This window comes from Phascolarctos cinereus, unplaced genomic scaffold, assembly GCF_003287225.1.
Source record: "Phascolarctos cinereus isolate Bilbo 61053 unplaced genomic scaffold, phaCin_HiC Scaffold_5;HRSCAF=322, whole genome shotgun sequence".
Taxonomy (NCBI): domain Eukaryota; kingdom Metazoa; phylum Chordata; class Mammalia; order Diprotodontia; family Phascolarctidae; genus Phascolarctos; species Phascolarctos cinereus.
The window spans coordinates 150,388,575-150,408,816 of record NW_027555958.1 but is presented as its reverse complement, the minus strand read 5'-3'; the positions used below and the strand labels follow the sequence as shown (position 1 = coordinate 150,408,816).

Sequence of the window (20,242 nt, the reverse complement as noted above, 5' to 3'; positions counted from 1 at the left end):
CATGTTATCCTCACAACAAGCCTGTGAGGTAGGTGCCATTACAATTCCCATTTTTCAATTGAAGAAACCAAGGCAAACAGAAGTTAAGGGATTTGTCCAGGATCCCAAAGCTAGTAAGTGCCTGAGGCCAGGTCTGAACTCAGTTCTTCCTGACTCCAAGCCCAGTGCCATCTACTTGCCCCTAGGTGCCTCAGTAGGGAGATAGGAAAAGAATATATATTCACAAACAAATTTGACGTAAAAATAAAATCTATTAATAAAAATAAGATATTGTTTGAAGAACAGAAGGTGCCCTTTAACTTTTTTTTTAGTGAAAAATAAATAGACCTTCTGAGGAGAAGATCCTCCTTGTTTCACACACGTGTAACTATTTTGTGCATGGATTCTTTGAGTAGTACATGTGCTATTAGTCTCAGAGGCTCTCTGAGCTACAAAACAATATACTAATATACTAAGGCACTGATAATCATTCTAGTGTCATGTGAAGCTGGGCTGAGGGGAGGTGAGAGTGGTGAATGTTTAATAGCTTAAGAGAAATTAGTGATACTCCTAGGTGGTCCTGATTGGTTAGGGTGTAGAGGCATTGTCTGCATGTATTTGTTAGTTTTGTCTTTCCACTTAGGGTCTGAACCCTGACTATGTCATGAACAATGCCCACCTCTTTGGTTGTGACCTCCAGCCTTTCTGAAAAGAGAATTAACATTTTACTCTGAGAAATAGGAACATATCACAACATATCCAGAGATCATCAGATATATCCCAGTGCGTCAAAAAGACCAAGACTGGGAATCACAACCATGCCCAAGCAATTTCAGAAAATAAATACCTAATCTGTAACTTCAAAGATTTATGTACTATGCAGATTGGGGGGAAAAATTGACTACAATCATTGCTCAATAATCTGCATGAATGGCAAAGACGTTGAATGATGCAAGACAATAAATAAGCCAAAATAATTTATATCCAGCTTTCGAAAGAATTTTAGTGATTACATGGGGAGTGCTTGATCATTTGGGAATTTATGCCACTAATCAATGTAGCAAATGTCTCCCTTGTCTTCTCCTTTTCTTCCTATTCCTTGACTTTGAAACCTATGTAGGGCTTTCCTTGTGAAAACCCCACAAGATACCTTTATTACCAGGTTATAAATGGAACTGAGGTCTTGAAAGGAAGATTAAATTGGTCATGGTCACATAGCTGGGATCTGAGCCCAAGTCTGTGTAGCATTTCCCAAACAGATTCACAAAAGAGTCTGAAGCAGAGATGGGCCATCTTTTACAAACTTGCTGTTTCACCCATTCCTTGAACAAAGGAATCCAGTAATTATTTGTCTTAAAAGCTATCTTTTTGGTTCCCCATACAATAAACAGAATCCCCATTATGACAATAAACTACCTAATAAACCAAAAAAGTAATAATAACTGGAATTCAAGATTTTGCATGGAAAATCCACAATGCAAATAAATCTTCCCACAAATAGTCAGGAGTGCGGCATAGCACAGGCAGAAAATGAGGACTACTAAGTTTTCAATAGTTTACAAATCTGTACTTTGGTCTAAATTGGGACTGGCATGTTGAGGACTACCATAGTAACACTGGAAGCAATTCTATCATGCCACTGCAATGGAATAAAACATGCCTCATGTTAAGTAGCATGATAACATGCAATTTTATCTACTGCAATTTGGCAGGCAAAGGTGGAAAAGTCATTTCACTGGCTAAATGGCTAACGTAAAAATAAATCACATTTCTGAGATCAGACAGAAGCCATGATAATGTGGTTAGCAGTCATCTTCTTGGAATAAAAGGATGATAAAACTATACTATACAGATCTATTGAAATTCCCAAGTGATTAACTAGTCTCATGACTGTCATCGGGAATTGGGTCAATATTTACCTATGAGGAAGAGGTTTAAATATTCATTGCCTCCCAGGTTAACAGAACTCAAAGAAAATACATAGTATCCCAAACTGCCAGTAAACCAAATGAGCCAGACTGTGAGGGTCCTTCTTGCAATATTCCAGCTACAAAACAGATGAAGTATATTGTGACTCTTGGGTCCAGACATGACATTCTCAGTGGCAGTGCCAATGTCACCACCCTGTTCCACCAAAAGCAGGTCAGACACATTACAAGAGCTTGTTCCATTCCATTTTGCTATCATATCAATTACTGTCTGCGCTTCTTCACATCTTCCTTCTGAGAGAAGCCAAAACGGTGTTTCAGGCAAAGCCCAGCAGCATAAGACAAAGGGAAGAGTTGTCACGGAAAGACAAATCTGATAGAGCCACCAGGTCCGGACCAAATATCCCATCAGAGCCACTACCATAATGCCAACCGCAAAAAAGGCATGGACGTGCATAGATGCCCATGTCCGTGCTTTAATACCGATGAATTCTGTCACATAAACAAATACCACCACCAGATAGCCGCTGGCAGCCTGGGTGGGGAAAAGAAAGAGACATTAGTTCAGCCAGCACAGTTTAATAAAGAAAGAAGGGTTGCCCGGGAAGATTATGTTTATCTTTACTCTAATAATGGAGACCATCCACCTGTAAATGACAATCACGCTATGGAGGGAAGAAAGAAAAAATGACAAGAAAAGATTTTGGAAGTTTTAAAACAGCATTCAATTCTCTTTCACTTTAATTACTTGCAAACAGCATTCAAGTTTCTCCTTTCTCCTAAATTAGGGGGATTACCCTTCTTTACATAAATATCCTCTCACTCATCTCTCTAACTCCCTCCTTTATGTTTACTTAGTAATTATTTTTGCAGGGCATGCAGCATGTTGCTGAGTTGTTTCAGTCATGTCCAAACTCTTCATGATCCCATTTCCTTCTCCAGCTCATTTTACAGATGAGGAAACTGAGGCAAATAGGTTAAGTAACTTGCCCAGAATCATACAGCTAGCATCTAAAGCCAGATTTGAACTCAGAAAGATGAGTCTTCTTGACTCCAGGCCAAGCATTCCATTGGCTGTACCACCTAGCTGCCCAGAATGCAGTGTACATAGCCGTAATAAGTCAAGTTAGTTTATTAAGTGCCTACTACGTGCATGGCACTTTGCTAAGCACTGGATACAAAGAGAGGCAAACAACAGTTTCTGCTGTTAAAGAAGTGAAAGTCTAAGGTGGTTTTAACAATTACATACAAACAAGATAGACTCAGGATAAATTGGAAATAAGCTCGGAGGGAAGCCACTGAAATTGAAGAAGGTGGGATTTTAGCTGAGACTTATAGAAAGCTAAGGTAAAGTCAGGAGGCAGAAATGAGAAGGGAGAGTATTCTAAGCACGGGGGACATCCAGTGAACACAGGAAGTGAGGAGATGAAATGTCTACTGCAAGGAACAGCAAGGAGGCCACTGTCATTTCATCACATTGGAGACCAGGCAGGTGGCACAGTGCATCAAGCAGTGGGCTCGGAATCAAGATGTATCTTCCTGAGCTCAAATCCAGCCTCAGACATTTACTAGCTATGTGACCCTAGGCAAGTCACTTAATCCTGTTTGCCTCGGTTTCCTCATTTGTAAAACGAACTGGAGAAGGAAATGGCAAACCACTCCAGTATCTTTGCCAAGAAAACCCAAATGGGGTCATGAAGAGTCTGATACAACTGCACAACAACCACAACAAAAGATGTAAGACTGGAAAGGTAGGAAGGAACCAGGTTTTAAAAGCCAAACACAAAAACGAACATTTATGTCTTATTCAATCCTGGGGATAATAGGGAGTTTACTAAATGGGATGGTGGTACAGTCAAACTTGCACTTTAAGATCATTTGACAGTTGAGTAGAGTGGAGAGAAACATAAGGCAAGGAGATCAACTAGCAAGCTAGAGTATTACAATGAGGAGATGAGGGCTTGGAGCAGGGTGATAGGAATCTTGAGAAGGGGGCTTATACAAGGTAGATAGTGAAAGTAGAATAACTTGGTGACAAGTTAGATATGAGGAGTAAAAAAGACTGAGATTCATCCAAGATGACCCTTGGGTCGTAAGCCTCACTAATGAGGAGGACAATCATATCCTCAATAGCAACCGGGAAATTAGGAAGAAGGGGGAGATAATGAGTTCTGTTTTGAACATTCTGAATTTAAGATGTCTATAGGGCTTCTAATTTGAGATGTCCAGTAGGCATTTGAAGATTTGAGACTAGAGGTCGGGAGACAGCAAATAAATCTGAGAATCAACAGCATAGAAATGATATTTGAATCCATGAGAGCTGATGAAATCACTAAGTGAAATAATATACTACAGGGAGAAGAAATGAGAGCTTGGGACAGAACCTCGGGAAACACCCAAGGGTGAGCTGGAAGAAGATCCAGCAAAGGAAATGGAGGAGGAATGGCCAGTCAAGTAGGAGGAGAACCAGGAGAGAGCGAAGTAACAAAAACCTAGAGAGAAAAAAATATTAAGAAGAAGGTGATAGGGACAGCTAGGTGGCGCAGTGGACAGCACTGATCCTAAAGTCAGGAGGATCTGAATTCAAATCCCGCCTCAGACACTTACTAGCTGAGTGACCCTGGGCAAGTCACTTACCCTCAATTGCCTCCACACACAAAAAGAAGAAGAGGAGGGTGATAGACCAGGTCAAAGGCCACAGAGAGGGCAAGAAGGATGAAGACTGAGAAAAGGTCCTTACATTTGGCAATTAAGAGATCACTGATAATTTTGGAGAGGATTTGAGTTCCAGCTGAATGATGAGGTTGAAAGCTAGACTGCAGAGAGTTAAGAAGACAGTGACAGGAAAGTCAGTGGAGGGACCAATTGTAGTCAGCCTTCTCAGAGAGTTTAGCTACAAAAGTGAGGAGAGATATAGGATAATGGTTAATGGAGATGGACAGATCAGATTAGGATTTTTTTTAAGGATGGGGGAGAGATGTGCATTTGTAGGCAGTAGTGAAGTAGTCAGTAGACAGAAAGAGATTGAAAATAAGTGCTTAATATTTTTCATTTATGAATAATATTTAACAAATTCTTTCTCATTTTTTCATTCATTCATTCATTTATATACCACTCTCCTCCCTCCATTGGTTTACCATAAGCAGGCAGAGAATCACAAAATAGCAAAAATATATAATACATTTTTTGGTAAACATAAATGTTAGAAGACATTAATTTTTTTTAAACAAAATGCTATAGAATTTGTTTTAGCTAGCTTCTAATTAATGTCCATTTATATTAATCTCTCATCTAGTGTCCTCCTACATCTCCACAAATGTCGTTCAATAAATGTTTGCTGCTGGGAATGAAAATTTTTTATTCAGTCATTTTAGTCATATCTGATTCTCTGTGATCCCATTTGGGGCTTTCTTAGCAGAGATACTGGAGTGGTTTGCCCTTTCCTTCTCCAGCTCATTTTACAGATGAGGAAACTGAGGCAAACAGGGTTAAGTGACTTGCCCAGGATCACATGGCTAGTAAGTGGCTGAGGCTGGATCAACAGGAGTCAGGAGTCAGGAACCTGGAGACAGGAAGAATTCAAGCTTGGTGCTCTATCCACTGTATCACTTAGCTGCCCATAGGAATAAAAAATAATGGACAAATTTCATCCATCTTCCCTTCATTAGCAATTTATTATCCTGTAGACTAGCCCATGAGTCAGGCATTAGTACCATTCACATTTACTAGAACTACCTCTTCTTCACTACATCAACACTCTCCTTCCTACTGTCTCGATCTCTAGGCTTAGAAAATTGAGCCATCTGTGTGTCCTTCATAAACAAAAATACCCATGAGAATTAAAGAAAACAGAAGAAAGAGAAAAGCATTATCAAGCACTTATTAAGTGCCAGAAACTATGCTAAGTGCTTTACAAATATCTTATATGATCCTCACAACCAACCTAGGAGGTAGGTGCTATCATGATCTCCATTTTACAGTTGAGGAAACTGAAACAGAGAAAAGTTAAGGGACTTGTCCAGGGTCGCACAGCTAGCAAGTGTCTGAGACTGGATTTGAATTCAAGTCTCCCTGACTCTTGAGCCAGCACTCTAGCTACTTTATCACCTAGCTACTTCTAAAAAGGTTGAGAAAACAAGTCAGAAGACCAGATTTTAATTCCGCCTCAGGATTACCTTTGTGTTTACAGGCAAGTCAATTAACATATCAGTTCCTCAGTTTCCTTTTCTTTAAAATGGAGAAATTAAACTTGTACCAGGTTGCTGCAAGGAAACCCTTTGCAAAGCTTGCAGTGCCAATTTTTATTATTATTACACTCCACTCCTTTACAAATTGATTATCTCTCAGGAACTCTACAAGCACAGTTGACTAGTCAATTCTAATTTAACAAAGCTGGGAGATTCCAGCTTTGGAATGATTCCAAGAAGAATTCAGAGACATTCAGTAACATGAATAGGAACTGATTCAAAGCAAAATGAGCTAGATCAAAAGTGAAAGACAAAGAGCACAATAATGTAAAGGAAAGCAGCAAAAAAAATGCTTCGGGGGCAGCTAGGTGGTGCAGGATTCAGGAAGACCTGAGCTCAAATCCAGCCTCAGACATATAACACTTACTAGCTGTGTGACCCTGGGCAAGTCACTTAACCCCATTGCCTAACCAAAAAAACCCAAACAAACAAACAAAAAAATGCTTTAGAACTGTAGTCACTGCAGTAACCAATAGTGACTTCAGAGGACTAACATTAACCCATTCTTCCTAGCTCTTAGAGGGCTGGTAGACTTCATATGCAGAATACAGCATGCATTCTCAGACGTAATCAGCTTTAATTTCACTCACTTAACTGTACTTGTTACCTGGGAGGGTTCAATTAGAAAGAAGGGGAGAAGAACAGTCATTGAGAAGTAACAGCGTTATTTTTAAAAGCATCAATAAAACTTTTTTTAAAAGAATGATTCTAATTTTATATACAGCAAAATAAAGTCATAGGGAATATAGGCCATTTTGGGATAAGAAAGTGAAAACAGTCTCTGGGAATAGCTGAAGAGTTAGAAACAGAAACTAGGCACACCACTTCTCAATCTTCTTACAAAAGCCAACAGTTTCTTTTCCTGAAGATAGAGTGGTTACATTTTGGCAGCATGGCTTCTGAAGTACACGAGGGCTAATAGGGAGAAGATTTCATCTTTCATTGGCAGACTGACAGGTGAATGAATAGATTTCTAGAATGCTAAGAATGGTAGGAACCCCAAAAAGCCAACTAACCCATCTAACAGCCCTCTAGGAAAGAGAATACTTCCAGGGTAGTTCAAAATATTTAACAACAGGCTCCTCAGAAGGAAAAAAAAGTACTCACAACACATATTTAAGCTTAATCTGCATTTTTTGCATTTCCCCCATCATTTTCTGAAGTCTGAATAATCCACAAAACAATTTTTAAAAAGCCCTGATTTTTATTTAGCATTTGCCAATTTCCAAGATATAAATGCTCACCCTGAAATTTTAATAATCAGCTCTGGTGAGTAGGTTCATGCTGGCTCTAGGATACCCTGTCCTATTATACAGCCATATGATGTCAAGATGATATTTATGTTATTTAGCCTGAAAAGGAAATGATAAAAAAAAATTCTTATTAACCTGTCCTGCTGCTTTAATGAGCCCTGCCATCAGAGCATTTCTTTTTCATTTGATCTCATCCTGCAGCTTAAGAACATTTTCCTTTTATTTTGTCTTTAGTGGAGTTAGGAGAATAATGAAAGAATATTTTTTTAATAAAAAGGCTTCATGGACCAAGAGAAAATTATTAACTCATCCCCAAGTCTTTTCTCTAAGGCTTAATACTTAATTCCTCTTCACTGGCTGTATCTGCCAACTCTTTAATCATTGGATAGAAGTAATCTCAGCCTACTGAGTAACAATTTTTCATTTTAATGAATTCCATCTTTAAACATGAATAAACAGGACAATATTTTGTTACAAGGCAAGCAAACATATTGGCAGCTCACTTGTCATAGACCAAAAGAGTTTGCTGGGTATACGTGGGCCTTATGGTGACAAAGATGATAGGAGAGATTTAATGTCAGAATGGACCTTGAAGACCATCTTGTCCAACCACCTGATTTTATAGATAAACAAACTGGGAACCAGAGAGATTAAGTAACTTGCCCAAGGTCACACAGGTGGTAAGCGACAGAAATGGGAACTGAATCCAGGTCTGTTCGTTGTAAATCCAGCATTCTTTCCACTGTCCCACAAAATACTTAGATCTTGGGTTTTAAGCCATGTGTAACTTTTGGAAATGTAAGATGAGTTGTTTTTTTAAAAAAGTCCAATTCTTATATTAAACTAATGGGAAATTCTTAAGGGCACACGATAAGTCACATGACTTCTTTGATTAATGTTGGTGGCAAAGGGGGCTTCAGAAGCACATAATTACTGCCCCAATTCTCCACTTCCAAATCTCTCCACCACTAAGTCAACTGCAGTTGCAATTTTAGAGGAACCACCTTATCTTGATATACTAACAGCAAAACAGGAAGATAATGCCCAAGTATAAATTTTTGGTAAAGTACATGGAATTCAATCCAACATTTATGAAGTGCCACTATGTGTAAGGCACTGCATTTGGTGCTAAGGTTAGGAAGACTAAAGAGAAAAAAATAGTCTCTGGGCTCAAGGATCTTACTTTCTCCTGAGTGGATACCTGTAGGAAGCCACTAACCCTTACCATATAAGGAAACTATAAAGGACAGATGAGAGACAGAGTAGAATCATGGGTAGAGTGCTGGGAAAGGAATCAGGAAGACCTGGCTTCAAAGTTTACCTCAGGGGGGCAGCTGGGTGGCACAGTGGATAGAGCACTGGCCCTGGATTCAGGAGGACCTGAGTTCAAACCTGGGCTCAGACACATAATGCTTACTAGCTATGTGACCCTGGAAAAGTCACTTAACCCCTATTGCCCAACCAAAACAACAAAACAAAACCAAAACAGTTTGCCTCAGAAACTTACTTGCTAGTATCAGCATGCGTATATAGTTGCCTGGGCATACCTTAATGTCTCAAAAAAAATTAGTATTTTGTTTATTGTTTAAGTAAAATTTAGTAGTTAATTTTTACAATTTAGTTGTTTTAGTTTCTTTCCTTTAATAAAGACAATATTCTTTATGACTGAATATTCCATAAATATTCACCTTAAAACAATAAAATTCCTTTAATATATACTCAAATGAAATGTGCTTTATACTTTGCTGATTCTGTGACCCTGGATAAGTAAGTCATTTACTTGCTCTTAGCCTCAGTTTTTTTTTATTTATAAAATGGGAAGGATAGTAGCACTTACCTCACAGGTTAGCTGTGGAAGACCAAATGAAATTATACTTTACTTAGGTAAAGCACTTTGCAAACCTCAAAATTCTGCACCAATATTGCCTTTTATTATTCTATGTAAAGTGGCAGCTTTGGAGAGAAAGGGACAAATCTGAGGTGTAAGAAACAATAGGACAGAGTGGGAAACCTGTGGCCTCGACACTACCTGTGGCTTTGATTCGGTCAACGGCCCTGGATTCCGTCAAAGGGCTGCACTTGAGGACTTAGGGGGCCACATGTGGTCTCAAGGCCACAGGTTCCCCACCCTTGCCATAGAAGGCTTCTTGTAAAATATAGGTTTCAATTTTCTGATTTTCTGTGACCTACAGTATGACACAACTAAGCTTAAATTAAGAAACATGCCAGAATGGAAGAGTCGTATTTTTTCCAGACACTCACCATAGCAAGAAGAACGCGTACAGCTATGAAACTGTAATAGTCAAATGTAAAAGCCACCGCTACTCCCAGGAAGAACTGCCCAGTGCTTGTCAACCACATCACAAACCGCCTTCCTAACCTGAAAATCACACAATGGAAGAAACAAAGCATTGGTATACAATGACATTAAACAGCGACTCCATTTGTCATGTACAAATGTCACAATATATATTAATCAATAAAGAATGTGACAGGTCCCTGACAGGACAGAGCTGGTACTTCTTTGCTTCTAAAACAGGCTTACCTTCCAATTTCTAAGAAAGCATTGCCTAATCAGATAATACACATATAAGAGAACAACACATTATCTCTGACTTTCTCAATTTCTCTCTCTCAATCTCTTTCCTCCCCCCCATTCTCTCTCTCACATAATTTCTCTGTGTGTGTGTGTGTGTGTGTGTATATGTGTGTGTCTCTTGTCTCCCTCTCTGTCTCTCTCCCTCTATGTTTCTCTCTCTCTCTCTCTCTCTCTCTCTCTCCTCTCTCTCTCTCTCTCTCTCTCTCTCTCTCTCTGCCTCTCTCCTTCCCTCCCTCCCTCCGCATTAAAGAGGCCATTCTTTGTCTCATTTTTCTACCTAGCTTTAAACACTAAATGGGTGTTGCCTCAATCAAACTGAGACTTGCTAAAGACCTTAGCTTTAAAATGCCAAGGTCTTCCACCACATCTGGGGCCATCTCCAGTCATCCTGTTGTGTATCTGGCCACCGGATTCAGAAGGAGGAAAAAGTGAGGCTGGTGACTTTGCACAGCCCTCCCTCACTTAAATCCAATTCCCTTTCATGTCATGGCATCACCTCCATGATGTCATGGTCCTCTTTGAGAACAAAGGACAAACAACAGCAATGACATATGTAATTAGTTGCCAAGTGTTCTCAGTTCTATTTCCACAACCTCTCTTATCTCAGTTCCCCTTTCTATACTCACACAGCCACCACACTAGTTGAGGCCTTCATCAGGTCTCATCACAACTATTCCAACAGCCTCCTAATTGATATCTCACCTTTGAATCTCCATCCTCTCCAATGCATCAGCCACACAGCTGACAAAGAAATTTTCCCAAAGCATAGACCACAAAGGTAAAATTACATAGTGAGTATAGAACTAGACTTAAAGGCAGGAAAAACTGGATTGACCTACTATTCAGACACCTCTTAGCTCTGTGACCCTGGGCAAGTCATTTAACTTCTCTCAGCTACAGTTTCCCCATCTGTAAAATGGGATAATAATAGCCCCTACTTCTGAGTTGTTGTGAGGGTCAGTTGAGATGACATAGATGAAGCATTTTGCAAACCTTAAAGCATTATATATGTTAATTATCATTTGCAAACCTTAAAGCATTATATATGTTAATTATCATTATCATCATTGCTATCATCATTATTGTTATTATTATTACTATTATTGTCATTGTTATCATCATCATCATCATTATGTCATTCCCCTCCTCAATAAACTCCAGCGATTCCCTATTGGTTCTAGAGTCAAGTATAAACTTGTCTGTTTGGCTAGTAAAACCCTTCCCAATCTGGCTCCAATCCATCCTTCCAGCTCTCTCTATTCTTGCCCGTCACACACTCCATAATCCACCCAAAGTGGCCTGTTTCCTGTTCCTTTCACAGGACATACGAACCTACATCTTTGTGCCTTTGTGCTTGCTGACTGCTCCCCAAGCATGAAATGCCCTCTCTCCTAACCTTCACATCTCAGAAACCCTAGTTTCCTTCAAAATTTAATTCAAGAGCCATTTTCTATATAAAGCCTTTCCTGATCTCCCCACTGCTTCACCCTCAAGTCCTCATCCTTACTCACACCACAAATCTAAACCACCTCCAGATCTTATCATTTTTCTCTTCATGACATTTCTCATGTACTTTGCCTCCTCTCCTCTCATACAACTCCAACCTTAGTTCAGGACCTCACCAGCACCTCTCACCTAGATTATTACATTAACATTCTAATTGGTCTCCCTGCCTCAAGTCTCAAGAATGAACTCCAATCCATTCTCTACTGAGCTTCCAAAGTGGTTTTTCTGCATTGTAAGAATGACCAGGTCACCTTTCCCACACTGACCCAACTCCCACTCCTTAATCTCCAGTGGTTCATTATTACCTCCAGGATAAAGTCCTCTGTTTAACATTTAATGTTTTTCTTAACCTTCCCATCTTTCTAGCCTCCCTACATGTTACTGCCATTCACATACTTCATGATCTAGCTAGTTTCTATTTCTTGTATACAAAACTCCATCTCCTACTCCATATCTTTGCACTGGCTGTCCTCCATACCTAGAATGTGCTCCCTTTTCACCTCTGCATCTTAGCTTTCGTGGCTTCCTTCAAGACTCAGCTCAAATCCCACCTTCTCTATGCCTGAAGCTGCTACAGCCTTCCTCTGTCAGATTACTTTCTATCTACTCTACCTATATTTGTTTTCTGTGTTAGAACGGGAACTCCCCGAGGAAGGGGGCTGTTCTGTTTTGGCATCCCCAGAATCTAGCACATTGCTTAGCATGCTTAGGAACTTAATAAATGCTTTTTGAATTGATATAGTCATTTCAGAGACCTTTTACATAAATATGAGATCCTACCTAATTTTAATAGCTTTTACTTTAACACTCTCCTCAATGTGGGTACTCAATCCAAGGGTATCATGGCAGGGGTGGGAACCTGCAGCCCTTTAGGTCCTCAAGTGTGGCCCTTTGACTGAATTCATACCTCACTAAACAGTTTCTAATTGTGTTCTCCCTGCCTCAAGTCTCAAGAATGAACTTCAATCCATTCTCTCCTGAGCTTCCAAAGTGGTTTTTCTTCATTGTAAGAATGACTATGTCACCTTCTCCACACTGACCCAAACCCCACTCAATAATCTGCAGTGGTTAACTGTTGCCTCCAAGATAAAGTCCTCTGTTTAACATTAACGCTTTTCTTAACCTTCCTATCTTCCTAGTATCCCTATAATTTGGATTCGGTCAAAGGGCTGCCCTTAAGGACCTAGAGAGTCACATGTGACCTCAAGGCCACAGGTTCCCTACCCCTGGATACTTTCTTATCCTAAGTAGCACAGTGGATGGAGCACTGGAGCTAGAGTCAGGAAGACCTGAGTTCAAATTAGGCCTGAGACACTTACTACATGACTTAGAGAAATGTCATTTAACTTCTGTCTGCACTGACCTCTCAGGGTTTGTTGTGAGCATAAATGTGCCACTCTGGATAAGAAAGGATGTACCCTTGGACAGAGTACCCACATTGATGAGATGACAAATCCATGGAAGTATTAAAGTAAAAACTTTTAAAATTAGGTAAGATCTCATATTTAATATTGTTCCTCTTAGGTCTCATATGGTAAGGACATTGAGGAAAATGGGACCAGGAAATTCATCAACGACTATCTTTTATCAGTGTAAAAAGTTTAAATAATCCTAACTCATACTTCCTAGTAGATAAATCTGGGTGACAAACTTGGTGAAAGAATTGCTAGAAAAACATTTGAGCACACACTAAATGAGGCTGTAGAAGTTTGTACAGATATTGTGTTGCAAAGGTATAATATCTATACTTTACCTATCTGAAAGATCACCAAAAATTACTGCTCCCAGAAGGACTCCAAGCATGAAAGTAGGTTGAACGGATTTTGCAAACCATTCCCGGTGACAGACCAGATCCCATTCAGTCACCACGGTGCTCTTCCACTTGGTCTGGTCATAAAAGTAGCCTTCAGTGCAAGGAAAGTTGGATTTGTTACCATCATAATGGTGTTCAAAATAAGGGTGCTCCCTTTTGGACCTGCTGCACTGAGCAAGTTCCCAAACATCTCCATTCTGCAGCTGCACTACCATGTAATCCTCTTTGTCTGGTGTGAACAGCGCCCAGGCATCCTCTATCTTCAGGCTAGATGAATTATAAAGGAGGACCTGACTTATGTTCCCCAAGACCCCACAGGAAAACTTGGGGGTAACAGCCATGAACACAGAAGCCAAGTAATGGATGCCACAAGAGATGGTTTGGAAGACTGATGCAAAATAGATAAATGCCTGAAATCTGCAAGAGAGGAAAAGATGGTTAATAACTTCTCACTGAAACATAGAAGATCTCCCAAATCAGAGATACCTCTGGTTTGGAAATCAAATTTATTCCATGGAGAAGGTCAATCTCTAATGGTGGCAAATCAATTTATGGAAGTCAGGGGAGAACCCTTCACAGCTGTTCATCATTACTAAAGGAAATAGAAGATATCTTCCCTATCAAGGTAGGCTTACCCAGAATTATTGAGGAGGCAAAGCTTGTCTTCACATTTTGTCTCCTCCACTAAGAGGAGACATCAATATTCTTTGTATTGATGTATATGATAATATTTGTCATCAATATTATATCTTTGACTCTTCTTACTCAGGGCCATTTCACCTCCAGTTCATAGAATCATAAATTTAAGGGTGAAAGAAAACTTAAAGATCTTTCATTCTACAGATGAGGACTCTGACTCTAGACCCAGGTCTCTTTCCTCTGCACCACACTGTCTCCCATTAGGCTCCTGGTGCTCCCTTATTTCTTTCTCATGGAATTCTATAATTCTTGCTATGTCTCTCTTCTTTCCTCTCCTTCTCTAAATTCTTCTCTCTCCTGGAGTCTCCTTTCCCTTTTTCTCTCTGATTCCTTCTTTATTCCTCTTCCTCTCCCTGGAAGTCTCTCCTTGCTTCTCAGTCTCTTTCCCCAGCCCTTTTCTTTCCTTCAGCCTCTCTCTCTCCAATAAATAGAGAACGGAGTCAAATTTATAAGAATACAAGTCTTTTCCCAATTAATAAATGGTAAAGAATATGAACAGGTAGTTTTCAGATGAAGATATCAAAGGTATCTATAGTCATATGAAGAAATGCTCTAAATCACTATTGATTAGAGAAATGCACATTAAAAAGACTAAGGTATCACACTATACCCATTAGATTGGCTAATATGACAGAAAAAATGTCAAATGTGTTGGAGGGGATATGGGAAAATTTGGATTCTAATGCATGTTAGTGGACTTGTGAACTGATTGAACAATTCTGAGAGCAATTTGGAACTATGACCAAAGGGGCATGAAACTGTGCATGCCCCTTGACCCAGAAATAGCGCTACTAGGTCTATATACCAAAGAAATTTTAAAAAAAGAAAAGAAAAAGACAAAAAAATATATAGCATCTCTTTTTGTGGTGGCAAAAGAATTAGAAATTGAGGGGATGCCCATCAACTGGGGGATGGTTGAACATGTTGTGGTATATAAATGTAATAGAATAAATACTATTGTGCTATAAGAAATTATGAGCAGGCAAACTTTGGAAAAACCTGGGAAAACTTACACGAACTGATGCTGAGTGAAGAGAGTAGAACCAGGAAAACATTGTACACAGTAACAGCAATAATGTAAGATGATCAACTGTGAATGACTTAGCTATTCTCGGCAATACAATGATTCAAGACAACTCTGAAGGATTTATGACGAAAAAATGTTATCCATTCCCAGAGAAAGAATGATGGAGTCTAAATACAGATCAAAGCATACTTTTTAAACTTTCTTCATTTTTCTTGGGTGGTTTTGTTCTTGGTCTATGTTTTCTTTGACAACATGACTAATATGGAAGTATGTTTTGCGTGATTACACATGCATAATCTAGATCAAATTACTTGCCTTCTCAATAAGGGGGTGGGGAGAGAAAGAGAATTTGGAACTAAAAAAAATTTTTAAAAGAATGTTAAAAATTGTTTTTACATATAATTGAGGGAAAATAAAATACTGAATTAAAATAAGAAAAGATATTGAAACCATCCTTGAAGACTAAAGATGAAATATGCTACCTCCTTTCAGAAAGGTGATAGACTCAAAATGCAGAACACTACCTTTATTTTTTAACGCAGCCAATGACAGAATTTGTTTCACTTGACTATGAATATTTATCTAAGGGTTTCATTTTTTTCTTTTTTGTTTAATTGAGAATAGGGAAATGGAGGGAAAGAGAATAAACGCTTTATAATTAACCGATCTTTTTTTAAAAACCATTCTCAAGTCTTCTTTGTCTCTAGGGACTAAAGATTTGGACCACTGACATAACTATAACTTCCTGATTTCCTTAGTACAAAAAAACCAGCATACAAGGAAGCAGACAATCTTGAAGTTCCTTTGAAACTCTAAATCTATGATCCTATAAGAATTACAAAACCAAAAATACACCAGCATTATAAAGTGTTTCCTCTGTAGTCAATATAGTAGTGATGATGATGATGGTGATGATAATATAATGGGTTTGTGCCAAATTCACTACATCACAAGAAAGAAATAATGACACTTTGATGACTTTGAGCTAAAGGTACAACAAGAACTATAGCTAGCAATTCTGGCATGTAGGGCATGTAGAACAAAGAAAACTCCAACATGTCAACTTTATAAGTCATGATGCGAAAATAATAGAAAGAATCATGACAAACCCAATTCAGTGATAGGTGAGGACCCAGGACATTTCCATCTTCCATCTAGGGGAAAGAGGCCCCAGAATGCATGTTCAATCAAAATATAAATATAATAAAATTATATTTTGTTACTATTAAATTTAAATTATCCGAAGTCACTTTAAAAGTTTATATGCAAAACTAGTAAAGCTACAATAGGAAAAGAATATCTTTGTATCTCACACATATGTGTGTGTATATGCATATATATGTATCTTAGATATCAAAGCTTTATCAGAAATGTTGGCATCTGTGAGAATACGAGAACAAGAGCCCCTTCACAACAGTCCTTAAGAGATATAAAATGGGCAGTTTTAAAAAATAGAAATGTAAGCTATCAATAATCATATAATTCAATGTTCCACATCACTAATAAAAGAAAATCGAATTAACCTCATACCCATCAGACTAGTTAAAATGACAAAAGATGAAAATGGTCAGTGCTATAAGGATTATGGGAAAATTAGCACACTGTCAATAGAGGTGTGAACTGATGCAAAAATTCTGAAAAATCAATTTGAGATATAAAGAAGTGATACAGAGCAAAATAATCAGAACCAGGAGAACAACGTACATGATAACTACAATTCTGTTATATTTTTTAAAATGAAAGACTTTAACATTTTTATTGCAGTGACTAATTACAACTTCAGAGGACTGATGATACAGCATGCCTCCTGCCTCTCAGCAAAGACAGTAGGCTATAGGTACAGAATGAGGCAGACATTTTCAAATATAGCCAACTTAATGTTTTGCTCATTTTTCTTTTTGTTATGAAGGAAGGTTCTATTATGGGCAGAGGAATTAGAAGAGTTTCTGAGAAATGATAGCAGTCCTTTTCAAAAGAGCATCAATGAAGCATTTTTTAAAATGTAAATTTAACAGAAATTTAAATTGTATACTCTTTTAAAATCATTATTTTTAAATTTGCATTCCCTCTAAATGTTAGTACCCTGGAGCAGAGCTCCGATTAACCCCAGTCTAGTTACAGCTCTGAAAGGTACTACACATAAGTCAAAGGTACAATATCCGTTACTTTTATGTTTCTTTCCTGAACTCAGTTTCCATAAGCTAATCTGTCTGCTGGATAAAACTGCATAGAAATGAAAGAAATGATACTTGTTCAGTTTCAGCAATATCAGACACAACTTCTGTTGCCCAATCTAATGCCTATGTTAAGCCTTTTCTTAAAAAGATCACATGAACCTCTTGAGAAACCTCCCAAAATAATAGCCTACTATAATTTCACCTTCATTTCCAAGTTTTCATCTTTTATGAAGCAGATTTGTGAGTCAAATTGGTAATATGCTTGTTCTTTAACCCTAGTGTAAACTAGTCCAACCTCCTTCATTTTACAGGTGAGTGAGGTCAAGAGAGGAGAAATAAGTTACCAGGTTCCTACACAAAATAAACTCCAGAACTGAGACTAGACACAATGTCCTCTGACCCCAAATCCAGCACCTTCTCTCTGATTTATATTTTACTTGACATTGAGGCTATATCTACACAACACAAATGGAATTTGACATTTCAGTGAAAAATAAATCAAATCAGTTGTTTGAAATAATGGAAAAACAACTGGATGATTGGTTGTTTGGACACCTTTAGACAGCTTCATCCTACTCATCTGACCTTCACTGGTTGGTTTTGTGTGTGTGTGTGTGTGTGTGGTGTGTGTGTGTGTGTGTGTGTGCGCGTGTGTGCGTGTGTGTGTGTGTGTGTGTGAGAGAGAGAGAGAGAGAGAGAGAGAGAGAGAGAGAGAAAGAGAGACAGACAGACAGAGACAGAGAGATGGAGAGTGTCCATAGGTTCAAAACATCTCTAAAACACAAGAAATGATTGCAGCTCTAGACCTAACTTGAATAGTTTGTGGTCTGTCTGGAAAGGACATTTCTCCCAAAAACACACACATTTAAATTTTGTCCGAAGTTTCTGGAAGTACCAGGTCAAGGACTAAGACAATATAGTGAGAAAGGAACAGCTGAGAGGTAGCAGGGTACGTGGACTAAAAATATTGGACTTCAAGTCAGAAGACCTGGATTCAAACCTCAGCAACTCTCTTAACCTCTGTGGGCCTCAGTTTCCTCATCTGTAGAGTTAGAGAGTTGGATCACATGACCCCTAACTTCCTTCCTAGCTCTAAATCTGTGAATTTATGACAGATATCTTTCTTGTCCTTTCATTAATGCCTAAAGAATCTAATAATATTAGGGGGTTTGTTTTTTTTTAAAAAGGAAGGATTTGGGATAAAGGATTATATTTTATTAAAATGTTTCCTATAGTCTGAGTGGTAAGTTAGTTTATATAAGATATTAAAAGAAACCTGGGAAGACCTACAGCATTTTTTTGGCAAATATTCTATGGAGAGTTTTTGGAAAGGCATACAAAAGAAAGACAGAAGATAAAAATCCAGGAGAAGTTACTCAAATAAAATCATTAATCCAAAGTGTCAAGGTTTATTTGAATGCATAACAAATAGACAAACTTTAGACCTTGAACTGAGTGCATAAAAGACATTGTTAAGACATATCCAGACAACACTCTGGAGCTCACATTTCTAAAAACCACAAGAAATTTCCAGCTGCTATGGCCAATTAACACAGTTTAAATTTTTCATTTTTATCCAAATATTTTGCCTACATGAACTATTAGCTATTCCTCGTTCTTATCCTTCTAGGGCAGTGAAGTTGCTTGATGAATAGAGTGCCAGGGTTGGGAGTCAGGAAGATTCATCTTCCTGAGTTCAAATCTGGCCTCAGACACTTACTACCTGTGTGATGATGAGCAAGTCACTTTACTCTGTTTGCCATACCTGTAAAATGAGCTGGAGAAGGAAATGGCAAACCACTCTAGTGTCTTTGCCAAGAAAACCCCAAATGGGGTCACAGTCAGACACAACTAAACAACAACAGCAATGTAATCTCAGACTACATTAACACAATGAGGAAGGTGGTGATCCTGCTGCATTCTGATCTGGAGATTCTATATCTGAAGTACTAGTTCTGGCCACATTTTAGGCAGGGCAGTGGAAAGCAGTAGTCTGGCCAGAGGAGAATGAAAGTACTGGAAATCCTAGTATGCAAGGATCTGTTTAAGAAATTTGGGGTATTCACCCCAGGGGGGATGGTGGTGGTAGTAGTGGTGGTGGTGGTGGTGGTGGTGGTGGTGGTGGTGATAGTATTTATATAGTGCTTTGAGGTTTGCAAAGCATTGTATATGTTTTTTCATTTGAACCTCCCCAAAAATCCTGCAAGGATGTTATGAGCACCATTTTGCAAATGAGGAAACCAAGTGATTTCCTCAGGATCCTGAAGCTAGTGTCTGAGGTGCGATGTGAACTCAAGCCTTGAGAAGAGAAAATTTAGAGGATCATGTGTTTAGAACCAGAAAGGATCTTAGAGACCATTAATTCTAAGTAACTTAACTTGAATTCAGGTCCCAGGTGCAGCCAAAATCAGTGTTCATTCCACAACTATACCTTACTACTTCCCCACGGTTTGATAAGGGGTGGATGATAGCTATCTTCAAGTTTTGAAAGGCTGTCATATAGAAACGGGATCAAGTTTTAGGGGCTTGGAACCAAGGGCAAAGGGGGAAGGAATGGCTAGAAATTACAGAAGTACAGATTTTGGTTCACTACAATGAAAAACTTTCTAACTAGAGGAGCAACTCAAAAGTAGAATTGGCTTCCTTTTGTAGGCAGTGAACATCCAGCCCAGTCAGGGTCTTCCAGCAGAGTTGGATGTCCATTTGTCAAGGAGATTTTAAAGGGTATTCCTATTCAGATACAAGTTAGATCAGATGACCTCTTAACCCTGAGATTTGTCCATTTTAACCCTGAGATTCTATGAGTTTATGAAAAACTAAAGGAAATAGAATGACAAATTTTCCTGGCTTTCATGCAGTACTAATAGAAAGATACAAAATTATTAAAATGAAAAGAAAATGTAAAATTCATCCTGAAATTAAGGCTTTTTTCCCCTTTGATTTTGCATCCAATGCTCAAAGTTATTAAAAGCATCCTCTTTCCCTAGACCACAGGCATTTGTACAGGATGGAAA

General features: G+C 38.6%; 1 protein-coding gene across 1 annotated transcript in view; it reads right to left on the bottom strand.

The window, feature by feature from the left end:
* SLC22A16 (solute carrier family 22 member 16) overlaps positions 1-20,242 on the bottom strand; it is a 59,436-nt gene that overhangs the window by 22,819 nt on the left and 16,375 nt on the right. The window contains exons 2-4 of the mRNA XM_021008228.2: positions 13,266-13,742; positions 9,670-9,787; positions 1,899-2,442 (exon numbers count right to left, since the gene is read on the bottom strand). Coding sequence (XP_020863887.1) covers positions 1,899-2,442; positions 9,670-9,787; positions 13,266-13,742 — 1,139 coding nt within the window. The remainder of the gene's footprint in view (positions 1-1,898; positions 2,443-9,669; positions 9,788-13,265; positions 13,743-20,242) is intronic.